The 20,602-nt window shown below is 29.2% G+C and overlaps 1 protein-coding gene across 2 annotated transcripts; it reads right to left on the reverse strand.

Moving 5' to 3' along the window:
- Window positions 1–346: 346 nt before the first annotated feature.
- On the reverse strand, window positions 347–13,206 carry LOC109609065 (nuclear receptor subfamily 2 group E member 1). Of its 2 annotated transcripts, none has more exons than XM_020025686.2 (4): window positions 13,127–13,206; window positions 2,368–2,601; window positions 1,658–1,857; window positions 347–1,576 (listed from the first exon to the last, which is right to left on the reverse strand). In XM_020025686.2, exons 1-4 carry the CDS (start codon window positions 13,146–13,148, stop codon window positions 893–895), a joined length of 1,140 nt encoding a protein of 379 aa, XP_019881245.1. In that variant the 5' UTR covers window positions 13,149–13,206; the 3' UTR covers window positions 347–892. The 2 variants fall into 2 exon arrangements, with proteins under 2 accessions (XP_019881245.1, XP_049820513.1); XM_049964556.1 differs by lacking the exon at window positions 13,127–13,206 and adding an exon at window positions 2,681–2,812.
- Between the last annotated feature and the right edge of the window lie 7,396 nt (window positions 13,207–20,602).

Raw genomic sequence — 20,602 nt, forward strand, 5'->3', positions numbered from 1 at the left:
GTAAATATTATTTTAAAATTTTTATTTTTTTTTATTTGTATGTTTTTAAAATAATTTAATAGATTAATTAAAATGACAGTTGATAGCAAACAAATGTAAGTCTTCTGGGTAATAGCTTGCCTGAAGCATAAAATTCATCATTAAATTAAATAATTTATTAATTAACAATTCAAATATTTTTTTATATGATTGATTAGCGAAACATTTATTAAGGTTTTTGCTGAAGGATAGTGCAAATGATGAAATGATAATTGGATATATAACAAAAAATTCTAAGATATATTGGCTAATAAGACACAAAGTTAAATTTGTCTATAAAAATTTATTTTAATAAACTACTTGCTGTACAATTATTCCACTAAAAATCTAAAACATATGTACAATTTTTACATTTTAAATATAATATAATCAATATTGCATATCTATATACATTTGTGGCATAAATATGCCTTTAATTAATCTTTCATGCATTGTTATATATAATAAATAAAGAGTTTGGTGGTAGTAATTATAAGTGTCTTATAACTGATTCTCATTTCATCATTTCATTTTTATTATAGCCGTAATTGTAGTGCCACTAATTACGTCACTCATAGTTACCCAACACTAATAATTACCCACCAATTATCACATGTTCAATTTAGAATAAATCTCATTTGATGCAGTATTGTTCTATTTGATAATTTTGATTATCTTTTTATAAGTGTACGGCAATTATGTAATTGACCATTTAACTTTGCATTGCTTTCCTTTCCGGAATTCACCTCGTGTCTGCATTCTTCAATGCATAGCAATAATGTATTGCTCTCCGGTAAGTACTCTAGAATTCACCACGAATTTTTTAGAGAATGTTCTCATAGTTTCCACTTTTCGTGGTTGAAAGAATCTAACTTTAGCTGACGAATGTTGGATGTTGTTCCGACTTTTCATATAAATCAGCTATTATTCTTGAAATAGAAGTCAAACCGATGGTAGACTTGAAGAATAATTCTTCTATTGTTTCGTTCGGGATCCTAGAGAATGTGGTCATCAGCAACATAATTTTTCCATACCTAAACGTGTCATTTGGATAGGTTGACTGGATGTATGTGGTGAGCGTCATCCGACATTCTTCTCGCAACGAATCAACTTTGTTGGTGTCTACTAGTTTTGTCGAAGAATTTATTTTAGAGTTGAACATTGCAAGGCCCCTTAAACAAGTATATTCATTCATATCCAGACGCAACTGTCTAATGTTGTCCAAAATAAGTTGAAATTCGGCCACTGTGTTGAGGAAACTGTTCGGGCTGCAATGTTTTCTCAATAGGTCGTTATATTCTAGTAGTTCTTGAAAGTTGATCATTGTCAAGAATTGGGCCGAACCGATCACAAATAGCTCCTTCCACGTTTCTTGCAACAACGTAATTTGATCACTCTTGCATAAAGCCCCAAAGGCAGGTCCGTTTTTCGCCCATTGCATGTTCATGAATAGAAGTCTTGCCGCATATTCGCAAACAAGTGCCGGAGGACATGGCAGAAGTGATTGCGATGCGGGAGACACTGATGGAATGGGTATCACGTTGGATCCAAGCTGCAACTAAACAAATATTTTAGTGAAACAATATCTTAACATTGTTGCAATTTGTAAAAAATATGCATATATTATTTAAATACTTACAGGTCTATGTGGCGAATAAATTGTCGGAGTGTCTACAATAGGTGGAACATAAGAAGGAATTGGAACATGTGCAGCACTCTGTATAGCTAAAGCAATATTTCCTGTAGCGGCCAAAACTTGGTTTGATTCTTCGGAATAATATGGTCCCAACGCTTGTTTTCTCAATGTAGAGTTTCTTGGCCCACGTTCATTTTGTACAGCTGCAACAAAATCACAATATTTATTAAATCTCTTTTGATACACTATCCATTTGTTAGACTAGCCTATTTTATATTGTTCTAGTACTCTTTAGCCCGCCCCTTTTAAAAACAACAAAATTAGTATTCTTTAACAATAGCCTCTACCCCATATGAAAACAAACTGCTGCTACGTTAGATTATTATCACACCTGGCAGCTAAAGGACCCGTGAAGTTAAGAATCACGAATGGACTACTTCGCTTCATAAACAATGGCAAAAACTGTTGCAAATGCTTAAGGCAGCCGCTTAAAGAGTTCTTAACACTTGAAAGCACTTAATTTAAGTATTGAAAATCAATTGCTAAGAAACAATTACTACAAATAATTACAAATAAGCTTCCGAGGCTTTGTAAGTGTAGCTACCATGTTGATATTATAGTTAATTAAGTTTTTTTACAAAATTGAATCTAATTAAAGGGCTTAATTAATTGTCAAAATAGATAGTCACTTTTCGCACATTTTTTACACTTACCGTCTTTATTCATTCCAACAGCTTCACATTTTTTCAATCTGCATGCACGACACTGATTTCGGCTACTTTTGTCGATAACACACATATTTTCCACTTTTCCTTTGCACACATAATGCCTACTCCTTCTAATGGACCTTTTGAAGAAACCAGCACAACCATCGCAGGCGAAGATGTTGTAATGTTTCCCGGATGAATTGTCGCCACACACTTTGCACGGTATATCCAATATGCGCGCTGAAAAAATAATATATAATTATAATTACTGAAATAATTATAAGGTACTAATTAAGGGTTTTTTAGAAATGATTCTTACAGGAAGAGTTTGGTGATTGTTGCCTCACGAGGTTACTATTGGTATCCAGTGTTACTGGTGATTCACTGGGTTTCATGATATTTTCACTTTGAGCACTATGAACACTAATCATTTTTAACTAACTTCAAAAACGCCAACTGAGAACTGACCAAACTCCAAAATGTACTGTGCAAACTTATTGAAAATTTCCGTATATATTATGAGAAGCTTTGAAGGGGTGGGGATTTCTATCAACATCTATTGGTTAGGTAAAGGGCCATACCCTCCGCGGGGATTGGTCTGAGCTCACCCAAAAAGAAATAGGGGTGACGCTTTTTACTTGGTGAAGCCAAGTTTGAGCTATCTTTGTCAATTTATATATTACACACAAAAATATAAATACTTAATTATAATTAACAAATAAACAATTATTGTAAATAGAATGTTTAAATTTAAAAAATACAAAGTTAATATCTACTACTAGTGAAGCTTCAAATATAGTGTATGATATACACGAAATATTTCAACTAGGATTTCATAGTAGGTTTTTCCAATATGTTATAATTCACTGTATAAAAAACATATTTTTCATTTAATTTTATTTAATTTAATTAACAATTTTCTAAGCGGCAGTAATTTACCTAGGGGGTTGAAAATTTTAAACAATTTCAAATTAGGATTTATATTGTTACCTATACTAAGAATTTCGATTGCTTTTATTATCAATATTTAATAAATACAATTTTGCCGACAATGATGAAATTTATTGAATTTACAATGTTTGTATAGAATGTGAAATTGTTGATCAAATCCGTTCCGCAATCGAGTGAGTCTTTTGAGGGGCGACAAATTTCCGTCGGGATGTGCTTCTCCAGATTTAACTTTTTACTTTTATAAATGTTAGAAATATTCATTTTATTTGTTTTTAATTTAAATTGACTATATCTTAAAAAGTAGCATGGTAATTTGCATACACATTTATACATTAATGGTTTTACAATTCGTTCGTTGCATTATTCGATTTCCGAATGTTGCATTATGACATTATTTGTACCTGTATGCACTTTTGCAGTCAAGTGCATAATACTGCAATCTTGTGACATTAACTTTTGGAGTGAAATCCCCTTTATCCTTATCAACATATTTGGGAAAGATTGTTTTTGATGTCGGCCGTTTAAATAATTTAACTAATCATAATCTTTCTGACATTAGCATAAGTTCATCATAAAATATTTGAGACGGGAAACAATATTTCTAGTTTTATGTTTTATTCTAGTCTTTATTGCAATTTAAAATTCTCTTCTTTGACTATAATTTTCCTTTATGGAATAAAATGCAATTATTAAACGAGTCTTTTATTTACGTTTTATTCCAGACAATTGATCTCTGGAAAATAAAATTCTTTTCTTTCACTACATTTTACTCTTAAGTAGGAGTCAATTTTATATTTTTCTTTAGAATAAAGTGCATTTCAAATCTATAGTCACGGAATGCACTTTGTACTAGGTAAATAGTTTGCATGTTCTTTGATGTCGCGGCATGACGAGCAATTAACTTTGAAGATAAATCCATCTACATATTCCATTGAAATAATAGAATTATATAATATACCTAGGAATAATATTGAATAAGTTTTATAATTCATATTTTTTTTATCGAATATAGCAGGTCTTTGAGAGATTATTTTAATTTCTAAAAATTTTGATAGTACTGCAACTAAAAACATCTTTATGGGTAGCTACAAACTGCAATTTTACAATTTAAAACAGATTTGTTGATTGTTGTCACAATAAATTCCCCAAATGTAGTGCACCCTTTATGAAAATCGGTTATACGAACATACTGCCTACGTTATTAACTCGGTTATTGATTCTCCGCTAGATCTAACTGAATTAATTTTTATGAAAATATGAATGAGCATCAACAATACACAGACAAAATATTTTCTTTTGTGCTCCCATCCCTAATATGAGGTGAGTAACGTTAATATCAAAATATTTTTAATAAAGGGCAATACCTAATACGTCAGTAGGGGTTGGGATCATATACTGAATATTAATATTAGAATTCCTATCGTACTTCTGTTAAATTAATACCAATTTATTTAGTATGTTTATCATTTTTTCTGCATGCCACCAACGGGATTTTCGAGATATAAGCTGCAGTTTACATAACATATTAATTTTTCTGTATTGCTTAATCATTTCATTATAAGATATAAAATTGAAGTTTATAAAAAATATAATTTCTCATGAATCACTTTTCCCTTCACACCAAATAAACCATAAATAAAGTTTATAGCAGACTTGGTGCCAGACTCAATAATCTTTCTGTAGAAGTAAGTGCCAAAACGTGACATAAATATTAATAAGCAGTAACACCATCAACAAGTTGTTCCTGTTGTAAAATAAAAGGAACTAAATGTTTATAATGGGATTTGTATTCCGACAATAAAGATATTGATAATTTCCGAATAGCACAAAGGCAAAACAATGTTAAGAACTACTTATACAATTCTTTGACTTGGGTTTTTCCAACTTCCTAAAGGAAATAAACAGGTTCAGACTAGAAACGAATTTTGTTTATAGATGAATTATTGATTTTATACCAATTTTATTGAACTTGTTATGCAAAATGCAAATGTAAATGCAACTACCTGCGTCGCATTTACATTGAAGTTCCGATATGTCCAACTTAACTGCGATTAAACTCATAAATTGCATCTTTGGCTTTTATATGCAACATTTGCCCTATGCAGTTATAAATGAAGGCTTTATAAGTTAAAAATTAATCGGTATCAATTTTACTCAAGAAAATTAAAATGTAATGATGTAATATGTAAATTAGTGGTGTTTTACATTTAGCTGCACGCAAAACTCTAATGCAATTATTTTGTATTCTTATTGAAAAAAGTTTTGCACATAACATATTAAATCAACAATCTCTTCAAAAACTACATTTTGTTGTTACGGACAGTTACAAAATACAGGTTAAAAATTGTCAATACTATATAAAATTAAATGCAATAATTTCGGTATTATTTTGATGTTTGCTTTTAGATTTTCTAAATTATTTGATCAGCCCAGGTATAAACTATATACGTCGGCTTCTTTTAGTAGTGATTTAGGTGGTGTGGTATAATCATATCAATATATTATAAAAGAACAATTGTTTGAATAGGGCTTTCTTCCTCTTTTAAATCACTTAGTTTTTATTTTCCTGGATTATTACGAATTTATTAGGATTAGGTAAAATTCTAATTATTTTAATTTTACCTGATTACGGCGAAGCAAAGGAACGGTAATGAGTATTTATGTAAGTATTTCGGATATCGCACGATCAAAAACTGAAGAGCCGACATATAAAAATAAAAATACTAAAAAAATTGTGTAAATGAATTATTAATATTGATAACTTTGAGACACCGCATAAATCTTTTTTCGTAAAATTTTTAGAAAAGGATAAAATACTTGAAGTTACCCCTCCTCAAATTTGAATAATTTATAAAAAATTTAAAGACATGGGGTTCCCCAGCGGCATATTAGATTTTATATAAATTTAATTTATTTAAATTACATAAATACAAACATTCACTTATTTGTTTTTTATCTATTATATTAAAATAAATAAATAAAAATATTTCTCAATTTTTATGAAAATGAAATGTGTGTATGTAAATCCTTTTAATAAGACAAGTTAAATAATGTTGTAAGGATAATTGCTATATTATATATGTTGTAAATAACGTTTTCATAAAACAGAATAAACCACATCACATATTAATTGTTTTAATCAATTTTTGATATGTTCTTGAAGTTCTTTATTTGTGTCACGTCACGATATAACAATATACAGAAATAGAACAATTTATTAATCCTGTTTCACTCGAAAATTTATAGTATGGGAATTTAAAAAGGTGACAACACCAGTTGAACGTATAAAATTCCCACGGAAATTAAGATAAAACAAATGACACGGTATGAACCCCAAAGCATCCTTAAATATCGACGCAAAATTAAAATGACCATGTGGTATTGATGGTGAGACCATTTAGCATTGTCTACATATTGGGGTTTTATAACCAGGATGCATCACGCAGACCATTAATTAAAAGTTGAATGAGACCCCTTCCCCAAATAGTTTTTTGGTTAAAAATTAATAATTATATTTTGACATTATCCGTAAAAGTTTCATTTTCAATTTTTTCATTGTGAGCAAATATTATTTATTTTTATATGTATTTAAAAGATATTAAATTTCGTATAGTTCAATTAAACGAATTGTTGAATATTTTCTCTACTTGACATGTGAAATGAACTTGTTAAGAGAGATATTTTGAAGTGGTATAACTTTTTTTAAAATTCTAAAGAAAAGGTTTTATAGTTAAAAAGTTGTACAAGAACCACAGTATTTTCAGTTAACTAACCATTTTATTCAGTAGTTACTTAATACACCCGTATTACACATGTAAATTCTTATAAAATGTCAAAAGTTTGAAATAAAATATCGATAATATTTAATATAACTAGGGTTAGGGTTAATATAAAAAGTTGTACAAAAACCACAGTATTTTCAGTTAACTAACCATTTTGTTCAGTAGTTAATTAATAAATACACACGTATTTTCTTAAGATTACAGTTTTAAATTCTTCTTATAAAATGTCAAAAGTTTGAAATAAAATAACGATAATATTTAATATAATTGTTAACGTTTTAGGGTTAATATGTTGAGTACGACTAAATCCATGTTTATCTCCCAAGAGCATTCGATGAGCTTATCACAGGCGATCACCGAATAAACCAAATCGCGTAATGCATTTACCCTCCTTCGTCCGCCCCGTTTTTAATACGAATTCCGTGGGGCAGAAGCAAGTGTGCGATCGAGTTAATTTAGAGTGTAATAAAGTGCAGGTACAACGTATTTCCGGGCCTCCCCAATTCACTACGTTTTGCTCCCGCTGCTGATGGACCACATGGCATAATGTGTCGCACCCCTCCTCACGCAATATCACCCTTACGCTACTAATACCACCGAGGATGTCATCGCGGGGTAATGATGAACATGACGATAGGTTCGAGTCCAGGTGTAGATTTTATTGACATACCGACTGAAAATTCTACGTACTATTTAAAGAGCAGGGAAAATTATTTCTTTTTTACATTAAGTTTTTTAATATTTACATATATACAGGGTGTCTAGAAATTAGACTTAATTTTTACGATTTTATCATAATATAATTTGATTCTCAACCGACAAAACAAATAGAATAATCTTTTAGCATTCATCCCCTCGCTTCTAATTAAAATTTAAAATTGATAGTACCAGAATCATAATCTACATATCCTTATTTGACTCTTTACCATAATTATAACGAATAAACCATAAACGATTCAGAAATATTAATAGAACCATCTTCAGGGGACAATACTTTAAAGGATGTAACTCTGTAAGGGGCACTTTTTAACATGTCTATTAAGAAAACTAGAACTTCTTTTGACATAGTTAAAATTTTTTGTATTATTCCATTATCTATGAATAATATATATTTTTTAAACAATGGAATTTAATTTTAAATATTAACTACAAATTATAATTTTTTGTCAATTAAGAAATGTTTAATTTTATATATAAATTATAATTTATAGCATGTTTGTCGTTGTGTGAATATTAAAAGCATTTAATGCATATTAATTTTTAGTTGAACTTTGGTAATTATAACACTTCGAGTCCCTGTCATCTGGAATCAAATTTAGTCTAACAAGTTCCCACAAAATTGAGATAAAACAAATGACTATCTCATTAATCGGTAACATTCCCCTAAACAACAAAATATATTGATGCCACATCGATGATGACATATGCCGTGTTGATCGTGAGAGTATTTAGCATATTGTCAATTGGAGGGTTGTTACTGTAGATATTGATAATGTCTATTAGTTAGCAATCTGTTTTGCGGGGGATGATGATACATAATTGTTCGTGGGAATTCCTATGCACTTTGTCGCACCATATGACACGGGATGTGAGTCAGAAAAGTTAGGGTGAAAACTGATTTTCTGTGCTCATAGTATTCTAGTAATTTCCTAAACATTATAATTTTTATTTTTAAAAATTAAAAATATCAATTACGCTTTTAGCGTTAAAATTAACTTTTTTTAATTATTTTGGGTCATTCTGTTGTCACACCTTTTAATGTAATTTAATGTAATATAATATTTGACTAAATTAAGATAATTAAATAAAAATAAGATATTAATTTATATTATCTTATAACATTGTTGTCTAAGAAAGTAATAAGTAACAGTAATATTGGTCTTCCTAGTAGGAAAAATATTTATTTACCTATACTTAAACACAATTAGGAAAGTTTAAACTTCAGAAAACCTCAAAACCATGCGGAAAAATTAAACCTATTTTTGTGTCCTGTGACAATCGTCATTGTTGCATTTTTTTAAACATTTTCGGCATCTTTCTGTGGTATTAACATTACAATGAGGTGTTAATTCTGCTAATGCTCTCTTCATTTTACAACATAATAATGGCAACCGAGTAAGCCAAAAAGAGAAATAACAGATAATGAGATGACATCTAACTGGGATCAGAGGTAGCCATGCCGGCTGCAAACCGCAAACAATGGCCACTCTGATCTCTCCACAATAAATGCAGATTACGGATGGCTTTGGTTTTGCATTTTGTGCACTGTCAAATGCTCCCCCTTTTTGAAAGTGATTGCCCGCAAACAAACCATTAGATAATTGATATGTAGTCTGTGCGATATTCCGATTTTATCGTGCATCCACGTCCGTTTTCATAATCCGACGATCCGACTGTAAGGGGTTTATTGTGTCACGCAAATAGGACTTAACGATGGAAGTTAGAGGTGCGGGAATCAATCAATCCGTTTGTCACACAAAAAATTGTTAATTTTCTAAACTAACTTAATTATTTACAAAATTATTGTACAACAAATTAATATTAATAATTAATGGTTTCAAGGGGTGAATGTAAAGTTTCTGGCCTTGGCTGAATTAAAATGTAATCTTCAGTAGTAATACTGTAAAACCGTTAAGCTGCGTGGCTTGGTTTGTGAATGGCATCTATTTAAATAGAGAAAAAAGTGAATAAATCCACGTTGTGATAAATGAATAAAAAATGAATATGTGTCTGATTGTTCACTGTAAATATTTACATTAAACCGGTGTACATTATTCAACTCAATTAAATATACAAGAGCTTTCCGCCATTACATAGAATTAACGCCAACCAACTTTAAAATAATGTTTGACCATTTTAGGATTCAATGGAAATTGTATTTGTGGTCGCTTTAAGTTGCTGATGAAACATAATTCATGAAAATACACTAGAGACTACAGAGCAATCCAATAGTGGATTTTTCGAGGCCAATCTGTACCAAAGATGGCCAAGGCGACTTTAATCATGGCCACAGCCTTTTGAGTTCTTCGCAGCATAATTCACATCCATTGTCTTGAAAAGAACAAAACCTTTAAAATATTGAAAAAAAATTATATGCATACTGGAGTCGTTGCCATGGCAAAATTCCATAAATTAGGATATCAATTGCTTCCACATTCTAGTACACAATATATAAGTAGTTACTAATTCCAAATATAGGAAAATGACCAATGAAAACATTGGCTTACTAAAAACAATTAAACATTTATTTTTCTTTTAAAAAGCATTTTAGTACAATTATGTTCCAATTTTCACAAATCTCATAATGCAATAACTAAATCAAGTAAAACATATGCAATTTCATTTCGGCTCTATTAAAAAGCCTATACACAATTAAGTTTTAAAAATATTTATGTAGAAATAAGTCTTTGATGCATCCACCATGAGGGAGTAGTGTGTATACGCTCTTTAAATGTAAGAGCTTTTTATTCAGAGACTTCAACGTCATGTCAAGAAGCGAACCTGCTCTTGTTTAATCAGACGTATCTTAAGACACTGCTTTTCATAATGTCTTAAGATCACTTGTTCATTGAAAGGAACAAAGGCACACAAACCACTCACTTTTAAATAAAGGGGGCGGAAATTATAGGTCGTCGTTTCCCACGACATTTTATTATTTTCTATTTTAAAGTACTATTTTTAGACTTTTTTTTCATAATAATATGAACCTCCTCAGATGAAGGTAAATTTTATTTATAAATAACACAATACATCTGTTATCTAATTAGAAAATAATAATAACAAATTAGCTTATTAAATCTCTGTGTCGATGTTTTTAAATTAATTATAGATTAATTATTGGAACAATCGTAATATCTGTCGTATAAATATAAAATTATATAACATAAAAAAGTGTGATAAGCCCTTCTCTGTGATTTCATAAGAAACTTAATCTCAACATCCTTTTATTGATGTTGTGACAATAGAAACACGTTCTAAAGACCTCCTTATCCTTATTCCTACCCTTTATTTGAAAATCATTAACTGAAAACCATACGTAGACGGGCGAGAGTGCTTTAACTTTTCAATTAATCCATGTGGAAGGTCAGGTAAAGTCATCGAGTTGGCAGCGAGCTGAATTGGAGCAAGGGACACCTGGATAAGGATGCGCGATTGCTTCGGTACGTTTTTCAAAAGAATTGACCTAACTCTAGTTATCCTCATTAGTTGGTTGGACGAGCCGATACAATGCAATGATGGCCTCCCTTGCATACAATATTCGTCCCTTGCGATGGGATTCGAGCTTTTTAAATTTAGGGATAATTTCAGTTCATTGAGGCACATATGCTTATTACTTACAGGGCTGTACAATATTACATGTAGAAAATGTATACGAATACACTCATGTATATTTATAAGATTTGGTATTATAAATTTAGTGTAGTTTGTATGGAATTATTCTGTTTCGTTTTATTGGTTTATCAGTAATATATATATCACATTTTTTGTATGTTATTTATCTAAAAATCTAGTTCTAGTATCTAGTTAAAAATTAAGATATAGCTGCCAACGTTCTTAAAAAAATATTACTTTAATTATATATTATGTTATTAGACTGTTAAATATTGTAAATAAATATAAAAGTATTCTAGTCAATCTGGAATGTCTTATGTTTATGTTTTCATTATTTTTAATAATAAATAAAACATTGGTAATTGATACATATTTACTTTAAGATTGATAATGACCCTCATTAAAATATAAAAATAAAATAACATAAATAATTAAATCTAATAAGTAAATATATTTTTGTTATTGACGGCTTTTTATTCTAATAAAAATATGTTTATACAGTGTGGCCTATTATTATTAATCATATTATATATCATTACAATTTTATAGTTTGTGTGAAAAAATAATTTATTTCATTTTAATCAGTGTAAATTTTAAATATTTTTGTAGTAAACCTAAAAACTTTCTTGAAAAGAATAATTTAGTTTATTTTAATTAAATCAGTTAAAACTTTTCATTGAAATAGTGTTACTAAAATTTTAAAATACTATTATTAAACAAAAAAAATTTCTTGAAAAAATAGTCATACATCTTAAAGAATACCCTTATATAATAAATGAGCTTGTTCTTAATTTTTTTTCAGCTATTCAAAAGAACAACGAAAATAGAGACGAAAATTATAAATTTTGATATACTAAACTTTAAAAATTAATGAATTGTTTTTAAAGGAAATGCTTTAATTTCGTAATAAAAACATCTAAAATTTAAGGAAACCTTTAGATAAAATTTAATGGAAGAATTGAATTTAATTTTATTTTAATATAAATTTAATTGAATTATAGTCTACATTGATAAAAAACTAAACCAAAACCTTTAATGCCAAAAAGGAAAAAGTAGTCTACATTGAGATAACTACATTTAACTAAATAAAATGAAGTACAGAATTAACTAGGGTTGGTTGATTGGACAACCCTGAGTGAGAAAAAAGGTAAAATGGCGGATGAAACGGGGCTGTTTTGTGTGTGCCTTCTGCCTTTGTGCCTTCGCGACTAAATACAGGATTATTCCTTGCAAACCCCATGCTTTACACGCAGAAAGCCGAAAGTAACTGTTTCAATGATCATACACGAGTTAATAGCCCCTAAAAGCTGATCGTTTGTCCCGATAACGGATTGTTCAAAGGTTTAACGTACGGCGCAAATTTGTCGGATTGTGCATAATTGTCCCCTTGTATTCTGCAACATTTGAATTTATTGAAAAATTCGTTGGCTTAGTTGATATAAATATTGGTAATGAACATTTTCGATGTTTGTTATTATTTTAATTGCAATTTTTGATGATTGCAAAAATATTTATATTAACACCCAAAATAATATAAACATAGTTTATTTTGTTTATAATATATTTGATAATATTAATATTTTGGGATAGTGGCGTGTAAGTTACTCTCCATTACCTCAAAATTTCGCCAATTTACTCTAGACTTCATTAATTCAAATTATCATATATTATTAATTAATTATATATTAAGTAATACTTACAATAGTATAACGAACGCGTCATATTATTAAAAGATTTAATACATGATATATTTTTCTTAAATATGAAACAACATTGTGCCGAGGTTAAGTTACTCCAAAACATCCACAACATAAAAAAAACATTTATAGTAGTAACCAATATATCTACATTTCATGAGATTTATAAGTTGAAATTATTTTTATAAATATTGCTCAAGTGATTCTTTAGCAATGTAACTTGTTTCTAAAACAAAACGTTTTATGTAGTTAGGTTAGAAATTAGAAATTATGTTTGTTTGGAAAGTTAAAGTTGTGACTACTTTCAAGTGTTCAACTATATATGGCACATCTATTTTATTGTTTTGTGTTTACTTTTGTGATATGTAATGTTCAGTCGATATGCTATTTAAACGTTTCATTATGGACGAACTTATTTTATATATTATTAAAAGGTTTCAAATTTGTCATTTATTGGGTCATCCGTAGGACCGTCAAATGTAGAATGTTACAATAAGTAACAATAATAGTTAATTGTAAGTATTTGTTTTATATTTGTAATCAATGCTAATACTTTTTTTAAATTCTTCTAAAAAGCAAATAATAAATTTGCAAAATTTTGAGACAATAGACAAATATAGACCAAACCAATGTCTCCTAAAATTAATAATTCTGTCTAAAAATTGTCAAACTAATTAATTCAATATATATTCAAATTATTTTATTAACGTAGAACTACGATTTTATAACAAATTAACAAAAAATATAATTATTTGAGAAATATAAGTAGAAATTAATAATCTGAACAAAAACAGAGACTTTAAATAATATCATTTATACCTATGATTATATATTATAATTACATGAATGTAATGATATGTTGTACCATATTCAGTTCTAAGTGCCAGTTTTTGTTGATAACTTTTAACCCCTTGAATTTATGCAGTTTTATAAAACTTCTTCGACATGAGTCGTTAAATATATTGTCTATTGTTTAATAAATTTGCACTTGAAATAGAATATTCCTTTTACATCGGCTGCCCCGCCTCATTACCGACTTTTCTTTTCTAAAAGAACAGGATTCTTAGCTGTCCCAGACTATTTTCTACACCGGAAACGACGTCATTCGAATGGGAAAATAACGTCTTGGCATTGAAACGGCAACTGATAATGCACAACATGAGATCGGGGTATCGTATGTCGCATAATAAAAATCCACGGACTTGTTGGCAATAAAAAGGCGATCGGATGGGACTATCAGGTGTAACACGCCCATCGGACTGAAATCGCAACGGTTGAACTTCATAGAGGGTAGAACAATGGGGCTTGAGCTTTTAGCTGCTTTCATTCAAGTTATTATGCGTCTCGGTACAGGTTAAAGACTAGACCCAAGAACTTTGCTTTGACGTTATATCCGGGGTGGAGCTCCATGTCATTATATGTGGAGATAAAAAAAGTACCCAACAGAATAAAGCGGGGTGTAAGGCTGAAAGTTTATCAAAGGATCTGGTAAACTCGCCTTAAACGGCTTTTATACAAAAGACAAATCTGATAATTATTAAAATATAGATGTCTGCGGTAAGTATTTGATGTACTATGAAGGGGCAAATATGTAAATAGATTATGAATAATGAGCCTCGAGTCCCAAGGGAATATTAACATATGGTAAATCATCTGAACAAATGATTTCTTGATTTTTTTTTAAGCATATTAGTTATGCACTTCATTTCAAATAATACATATTAAATGCAAGAAAACTTGTTAATGACAAAATCAAAGTAACAAGTGTACTAATTGTAAAAAAGTGAAATTGAAAAAGGGGAGTCAATTATACAAGAATCACAAAAAATAAAATGACTGATATCAGAAACATTAATTTATTATATGCAAATTATTCTATTTTACAGTATGTACCGATAAAATGTTTTTATACAATTCAGAAATTCTTAACACGAGATCACAATCTGGAACGCAAAGGGTCGACATTCATTCATAAATTCTTCCGTTTCAAAAGCAAATAGTCACGATGACAAATCATTTGCCATATTTACTATTTCATTTATACATTCCATCAACACATCCATTATAAACGAAATAAGCGTGAAAAACCCCATTGACTGTCCAAATTCACTACGTTCGTACCCCACAATGGACGGTGTATTGTCAGCGATTTGTCATTTTAATGTCAAACAAATTGGTCTCTTTGGTGTGCTGCGGGTTTTTATTACCTGTTCTATTACGCCCGCAAAATATAAAAGGGTCCATTCAAGGAAAGTGCGCTTCCGGCCTATTTATTGCTAAATACTCGAGTCGAGAAACCTCAACATCTTTTTTCGATTTTATGGACTTGTATATTTAGATTTTATTTACTTCGAAGGACAAATATAAAATAAATTTTTGACCTGAATTAACTCTTTCAATAAAGAAATTCTAATTATTAATATATATTGTTATTTATTATTTATTTACTATTTTTGAAAGTTTGGTGAAATTAAAATAATCAATTTATTTATAAAATATTTATTATATGACATTTATATCAATAATAATCGATCTATTCAAAGCATTTAAAATAATTGTTTATGAATTACATTAATCAATTTTATGTGATCGTAAATGATTAAATTTTATTATTATTATTATTTATATGCTAATAGATTCTATATAAATTCTACTCAATGAATGTTAAGAAATATTGAAAAGTCTTCATACTTTTTAGAATAAAACAAAAAAGTTTAGCAGCAATAAAGGTAAATTATCATAAATTTTGACATCTATATGGTTTTAATAATTACATTAAAATTGGTTGTCAATAGTTCCATGGGGATTGCGTGTAATTTTTACTTGATAATTTGAGCTTGGTAACTTGAATGTCTTAGTAATTCAACCAAAATATTTGGCCTGCAAGAAATATCTCATTTTCTTGTAATCCGTCCGATATATTTTGAAGATTGAGCTTAATCTGTATTTTTTATTGAAATTTTAGAGTAGCTCACATTTTTTTTTTGAAAAAATCAAAAGCTTTGAAAGAATTTAAATAAATAATACCATAAAACATGATCAAGATAGTCTAACGGTTGATGCAGAAAAATTATATAATTTAGAATATAAATAAAATGTTCTTTCTTTTGATTTTAAGTTTACTGACTTTTGTTCAGATAAATTAATGAAATTATGGAGTTGTATCTTTTTCAATATTCAACGTGTTACCACCACTATAATTTAGAAAATTTTTAGGAATACTGTTAGTAATTTCAGAAATATGATGAAAGACTATTTGATCACCCGGTACAATTATAATTATTTTGTCGTTTATTTGATAACTCAAAAACTTGCTAAGTCGAATACTTTTCCTAAATAATCCTGTTTAAATCAAATAACTATAAGGAATTTTATCTATAAAAACTGATATGCAGAAATTTACAAATGGTCTGGACAAAATGAGACGTAAATTCCTACTAATACCTTGTCAAATTATGTCATGGTTTAGGCAAATAGAAAATATACAGGTAAAAAATATACATTGTATCAGTATCATGGATCATTCAATTAAGTATAATTGAATTTTTTAAAGGCATTATTTAGTGATAATATAAAATTCGATACGCAAATTGGTAAAACTGCCCTAAGTTAAGTTCAGTGCACTTGCACATAAGGAACATAAAGTGATCCATCACAAAGGCTAGGTAAAAATAGCGAAGCATCAACATCATGTAGTACATGTCAACACAGAACAATAGCGATAACATCTTGACTGACTACCAGCATCTTTAAGTGAACTTTTTGAATAGTGCGTGGCCTACGACATCTGAGATCTGTCCCACGGGTGTACGTATGGGCACTGCTGGTACTCGAACAAGGCACAGAAATACCTTCACGGTATCGCAAACGTTGCGGATCTTCCCATTGACTGATGGAATAGTCAACGCCCCTAGCTGCACGATATCTATTGTTCAACGAAGGGTGCTCGATGTGTAAAAAAATATTATAATTGATTTATGAATGTTTAAATGGATGATTCGAGATGGATTCCACACTTTTATTTCATAAGAAACAACTCGTCTACTGTATTCATTCGATGAAAATTTACAACATTTCTATAAACCAACAAAAAAATGAAGATTTGATTTGAAAGGTTTTTTCAACATTTCTTATTGTATGTTATTTTAGTTGTAGTTTCTTGAATTAAATCATGTAAATTTTATTTATTTTCAATAAATTCGATGCTGTTTTTTGCTGTTGCCTTTATTTATCTATTCCATGTAACTTGATAAATTTATTAACCACAAAAAGATACAAAAAGATCAATAAACCAATTCTTGGACAAATGCGGTTCGTAAAAGAAAGCTAGGTATTAGAATAACAGTCCATTCATTGCAAACAAGTAGTGCATGTATTTGGAATTTTCGTTAATAGATCCCGAGCACAATTTTTAAAAAAGCCATTCTTTAGAATAGTAAAATTCAATGAAGGTGTAATCCTACACTGACGGCCAGATCATCTTACTTTTTGTGTATTGAGTAGCGCCCTGATGAAGAAGGTAAAAAAGCTTTGACGCAGGATGCGAATAATTTAACATGACTACGTGAGATATCCAAAATTGACAAAATATTTTTTTTATAAATTCGCTAATATTTAAAAGTGTCTACAATTTAAAAAAAATCGGATAACGCTGTCAACTATTTGTCAGTGAATTATGCATTTAGTGACACTTTCGAAGTTAATTCATTAAGTGCACAACAATCAAATTACAGGCCAGTAAACTGCATACAATTGAAATGAGTAAAAGACCAATCGCTTTATATGGGGGGAATATAATTGGACCTCCTGTAACATAACTCCTTATTGTCGCATGTCCACCACCTCATGGGGGTGTCTTTCAGTTCCGTTAGATCTTGTTTCACTTAGCTTTCACATGACACGGACGATTTGACGATTAATTGTTTTGTATTTAAATTGAATTTTGTTGTGACTGGAGTTACGCATAATGAAACCGAATATTTGAATTAGAGAGTGGGTGAAACTAAAAACTATATTCAGTACAAAATAGACACTATAGAATTTTGTGACCTATTATATTAATAAAAAGCATAATTGTATAATTGTAGTCCTAAATGCATCCTTTATAACCCTTCCTCCTTTTTTAGGGTATGTCCACTAATCAATAAATCATTTTTGTTTTCACAAAATCTGTAAAATTTCAAGTAAATTTAACGCACAGACTGATTAAATAAATCATGAGTCCTCCCAGTCATATTTTTTAAACTGCAATGTATTCATAAAATGGTAACGACATTCACTTTGCAAAACATTTCGTCAGATAATATTTTAATATTGAATTTCGTGATATTTTGATTCAGATGTAGATAACAACCAAAGTATAAACTTACATGTATTGTTAACATCTTAACCTTAACTGATCAGAAAGACCCGTATGTTGTGTTCATGGTTTGTATTGAAATAGTGACACTTTCGCACTTTATAGGAATAATGTGGTAAAGTTCCACATGAACAATGTCTGTAAGGTGACATGTGACAGTAGATAAAGAATCTAAAAGAAAGGTGTCAACACCTGAATTTATTGTGTTTAATTTTTACTTAGAGTATGTGTTGAAATGTATGTAAATTAAAAATCATAGTGAATTCATTTTTTAGTAAATGTCTATATAAATCATACATTTTCAAACAATTTCCATCAAATGCTTTAATAATAATTCAAGTTATACGAAATATGTTAATAATTCTAATAAATTTTATTATTGTCATACGAATTTATAATTTTTTACTTTCAAAACATATTTATTCAAAAATTAATTTATGTAGCTTTTTTAATCTTATAGTTATATATGAATCGTAACAATACACCTATAATTAGTTATATAACATTAGTTAGACTAGGGAAAACTCTGTAGTAGAAGAGTAATTTTCAATTTTATTCAAGTTGAACACAGCTTTGTGATATGTACACAATGACCTAATAAAATAATATACAATATAAAATTGTACTGCATTATGTAATTTCATATGTTAAAGGATCCGTTTGTTTAAGGAGTATTCTGGGTTGCATAAACAATAGGCGTGATAAATACGGATAAATACGCTATATTTAATTATGTAGATGAGTGATTAAATAATGATTTTTTTTATAATAATGGGGTTGTCAGAAGCAGGTAATTGTTCTAAGACTGTAATAAATCATTATAGCCAGGTGTATGTATGTTTGTTGATTAATAATTATTGTTTCGGTAAAGATAATAATAATTAATTAGAAGTATTAATATTTTTTAAATATAATTTATATTTTAAATTTCAAGATTTAACTATGTGACTGAAAATAAAATCAATTCCAATAAGACCTTCGATAGCTCAGTTGGTAGAGCGGTGGACTGTAGTTTGAGTCAGAAAATAGTCATCCATAGGTCGCTGGTTCAAATCCGGCTCGAAGGAATACTTTTTTTCTATTTTATTTGTATTTTTTATTTGTTTTAGGTATTGAAATTTAAACATCTTCTATTATGACCTTTAAGTAGGTATTATACCAATTATTTATAACAATTTCAAAAGCTCACAAGTTTATAATTATAATTATTTAACTAACAATTTATTCAGTTAATTTTCTTTCTTGTTAACATGTTTTCTTGTAAGAATTTTAATTCTCCCATTAAAGTTTTTTAGCATTAGAAGAAGAACTTAATATTTCATTCAAGTTTACTGTCTAGAAGTAAAATTATATATATTTGTAAAACTAACAAGTACTACTCCATTCTATTAAATTAGATAGGAATCTTGATAAAATCGCCATGGTAATATTAAATTCAGGTTAACATTAAAAAAATTAACTACTACCGAGACCTTAATAATTACCAGGTCCAGATATCACTGTGATGATAAGACTAGTCCGTTTTGAATAGAAATGAAAAACAAGATATTGCCAAGGGGTTACACCAACCGTCATTAAGACCACTTTTGCATTTGGATTCAAGGCTGGTTTAACATGAACTGGCTAAATTTACCTTCCTTCTTCGTAACATTTTGTCGTCAGTACGCACATTAAAGAATATTTATCGAGTTGTGGACGAATCCACTTAACATTTCGCACAATAATTTGTAATGATTTATTTGTAACAAGAGGACAACTGCGGGAATGCCACTAATGACACTAACGCCAGTAAATTGTTACAACTGCTGGTTAATTTAATTGTCTGTCGTGATATTTACTACTGTAGTAATCGTATGGTATGTAAAAACTTTAGTTTAACACTGTCTATGAAAGTTTTTGAATTTTTAATTATATATTTACTCTGTTATTAATAAATTAGTACTGTCCATTAGTATATATTTATATTTAATGGTTTATTCCTGGTCTAAGTAATCCTAGTTTGAAATTTTCTAGTAATAATAATAAATAATCCATCTTATGAGTTCAAATTGGTCTTAAATACTTGGATAATTAATAAATCGTGTTTTTTCAAATTGGTTAATCTGCAAATAAAAGACATG

Source organism: Aethina tumida, chromosome 3, assembly GCF_024364675.1.
Source record: "Aethina tumida isolate Nest 87 chromosome 3, icAetTumi1.1, whole genome shotgun sequence".
In the NCBI taxonomy this organism is placed as follows: domain Eukaryota; kingdom Metazoa; phylum Arthropoda; class Insecta; order Coleoptera; family Nitidulidae; genus Aethina; species Aethina tumida.

Bases quoted from the DNA above. Each gene is read 5' to 3' on its own strand.
- LOC109609065 (XM_049964556.1), bottom strand. From the start codon at position 2,792: ATGATTAGTGTTCATAGTGCTCAAAGTGAAAATATCATGAAACCCAGT. The intron at 2,602-2,680 runs GTAAGAATCATT...TTATTTTTTCAG, and splicing joins ACAATCACCAAACTCTTCCT to CGCGCATATTGGATATACCG. The intron at 1,577-1,657 runs GTAAGTATTTAA...ATATTTGTTTAG, and splicing joins TTTATTCGCCACATAGACCT to TTGCAGCTTGGATCCAACGT.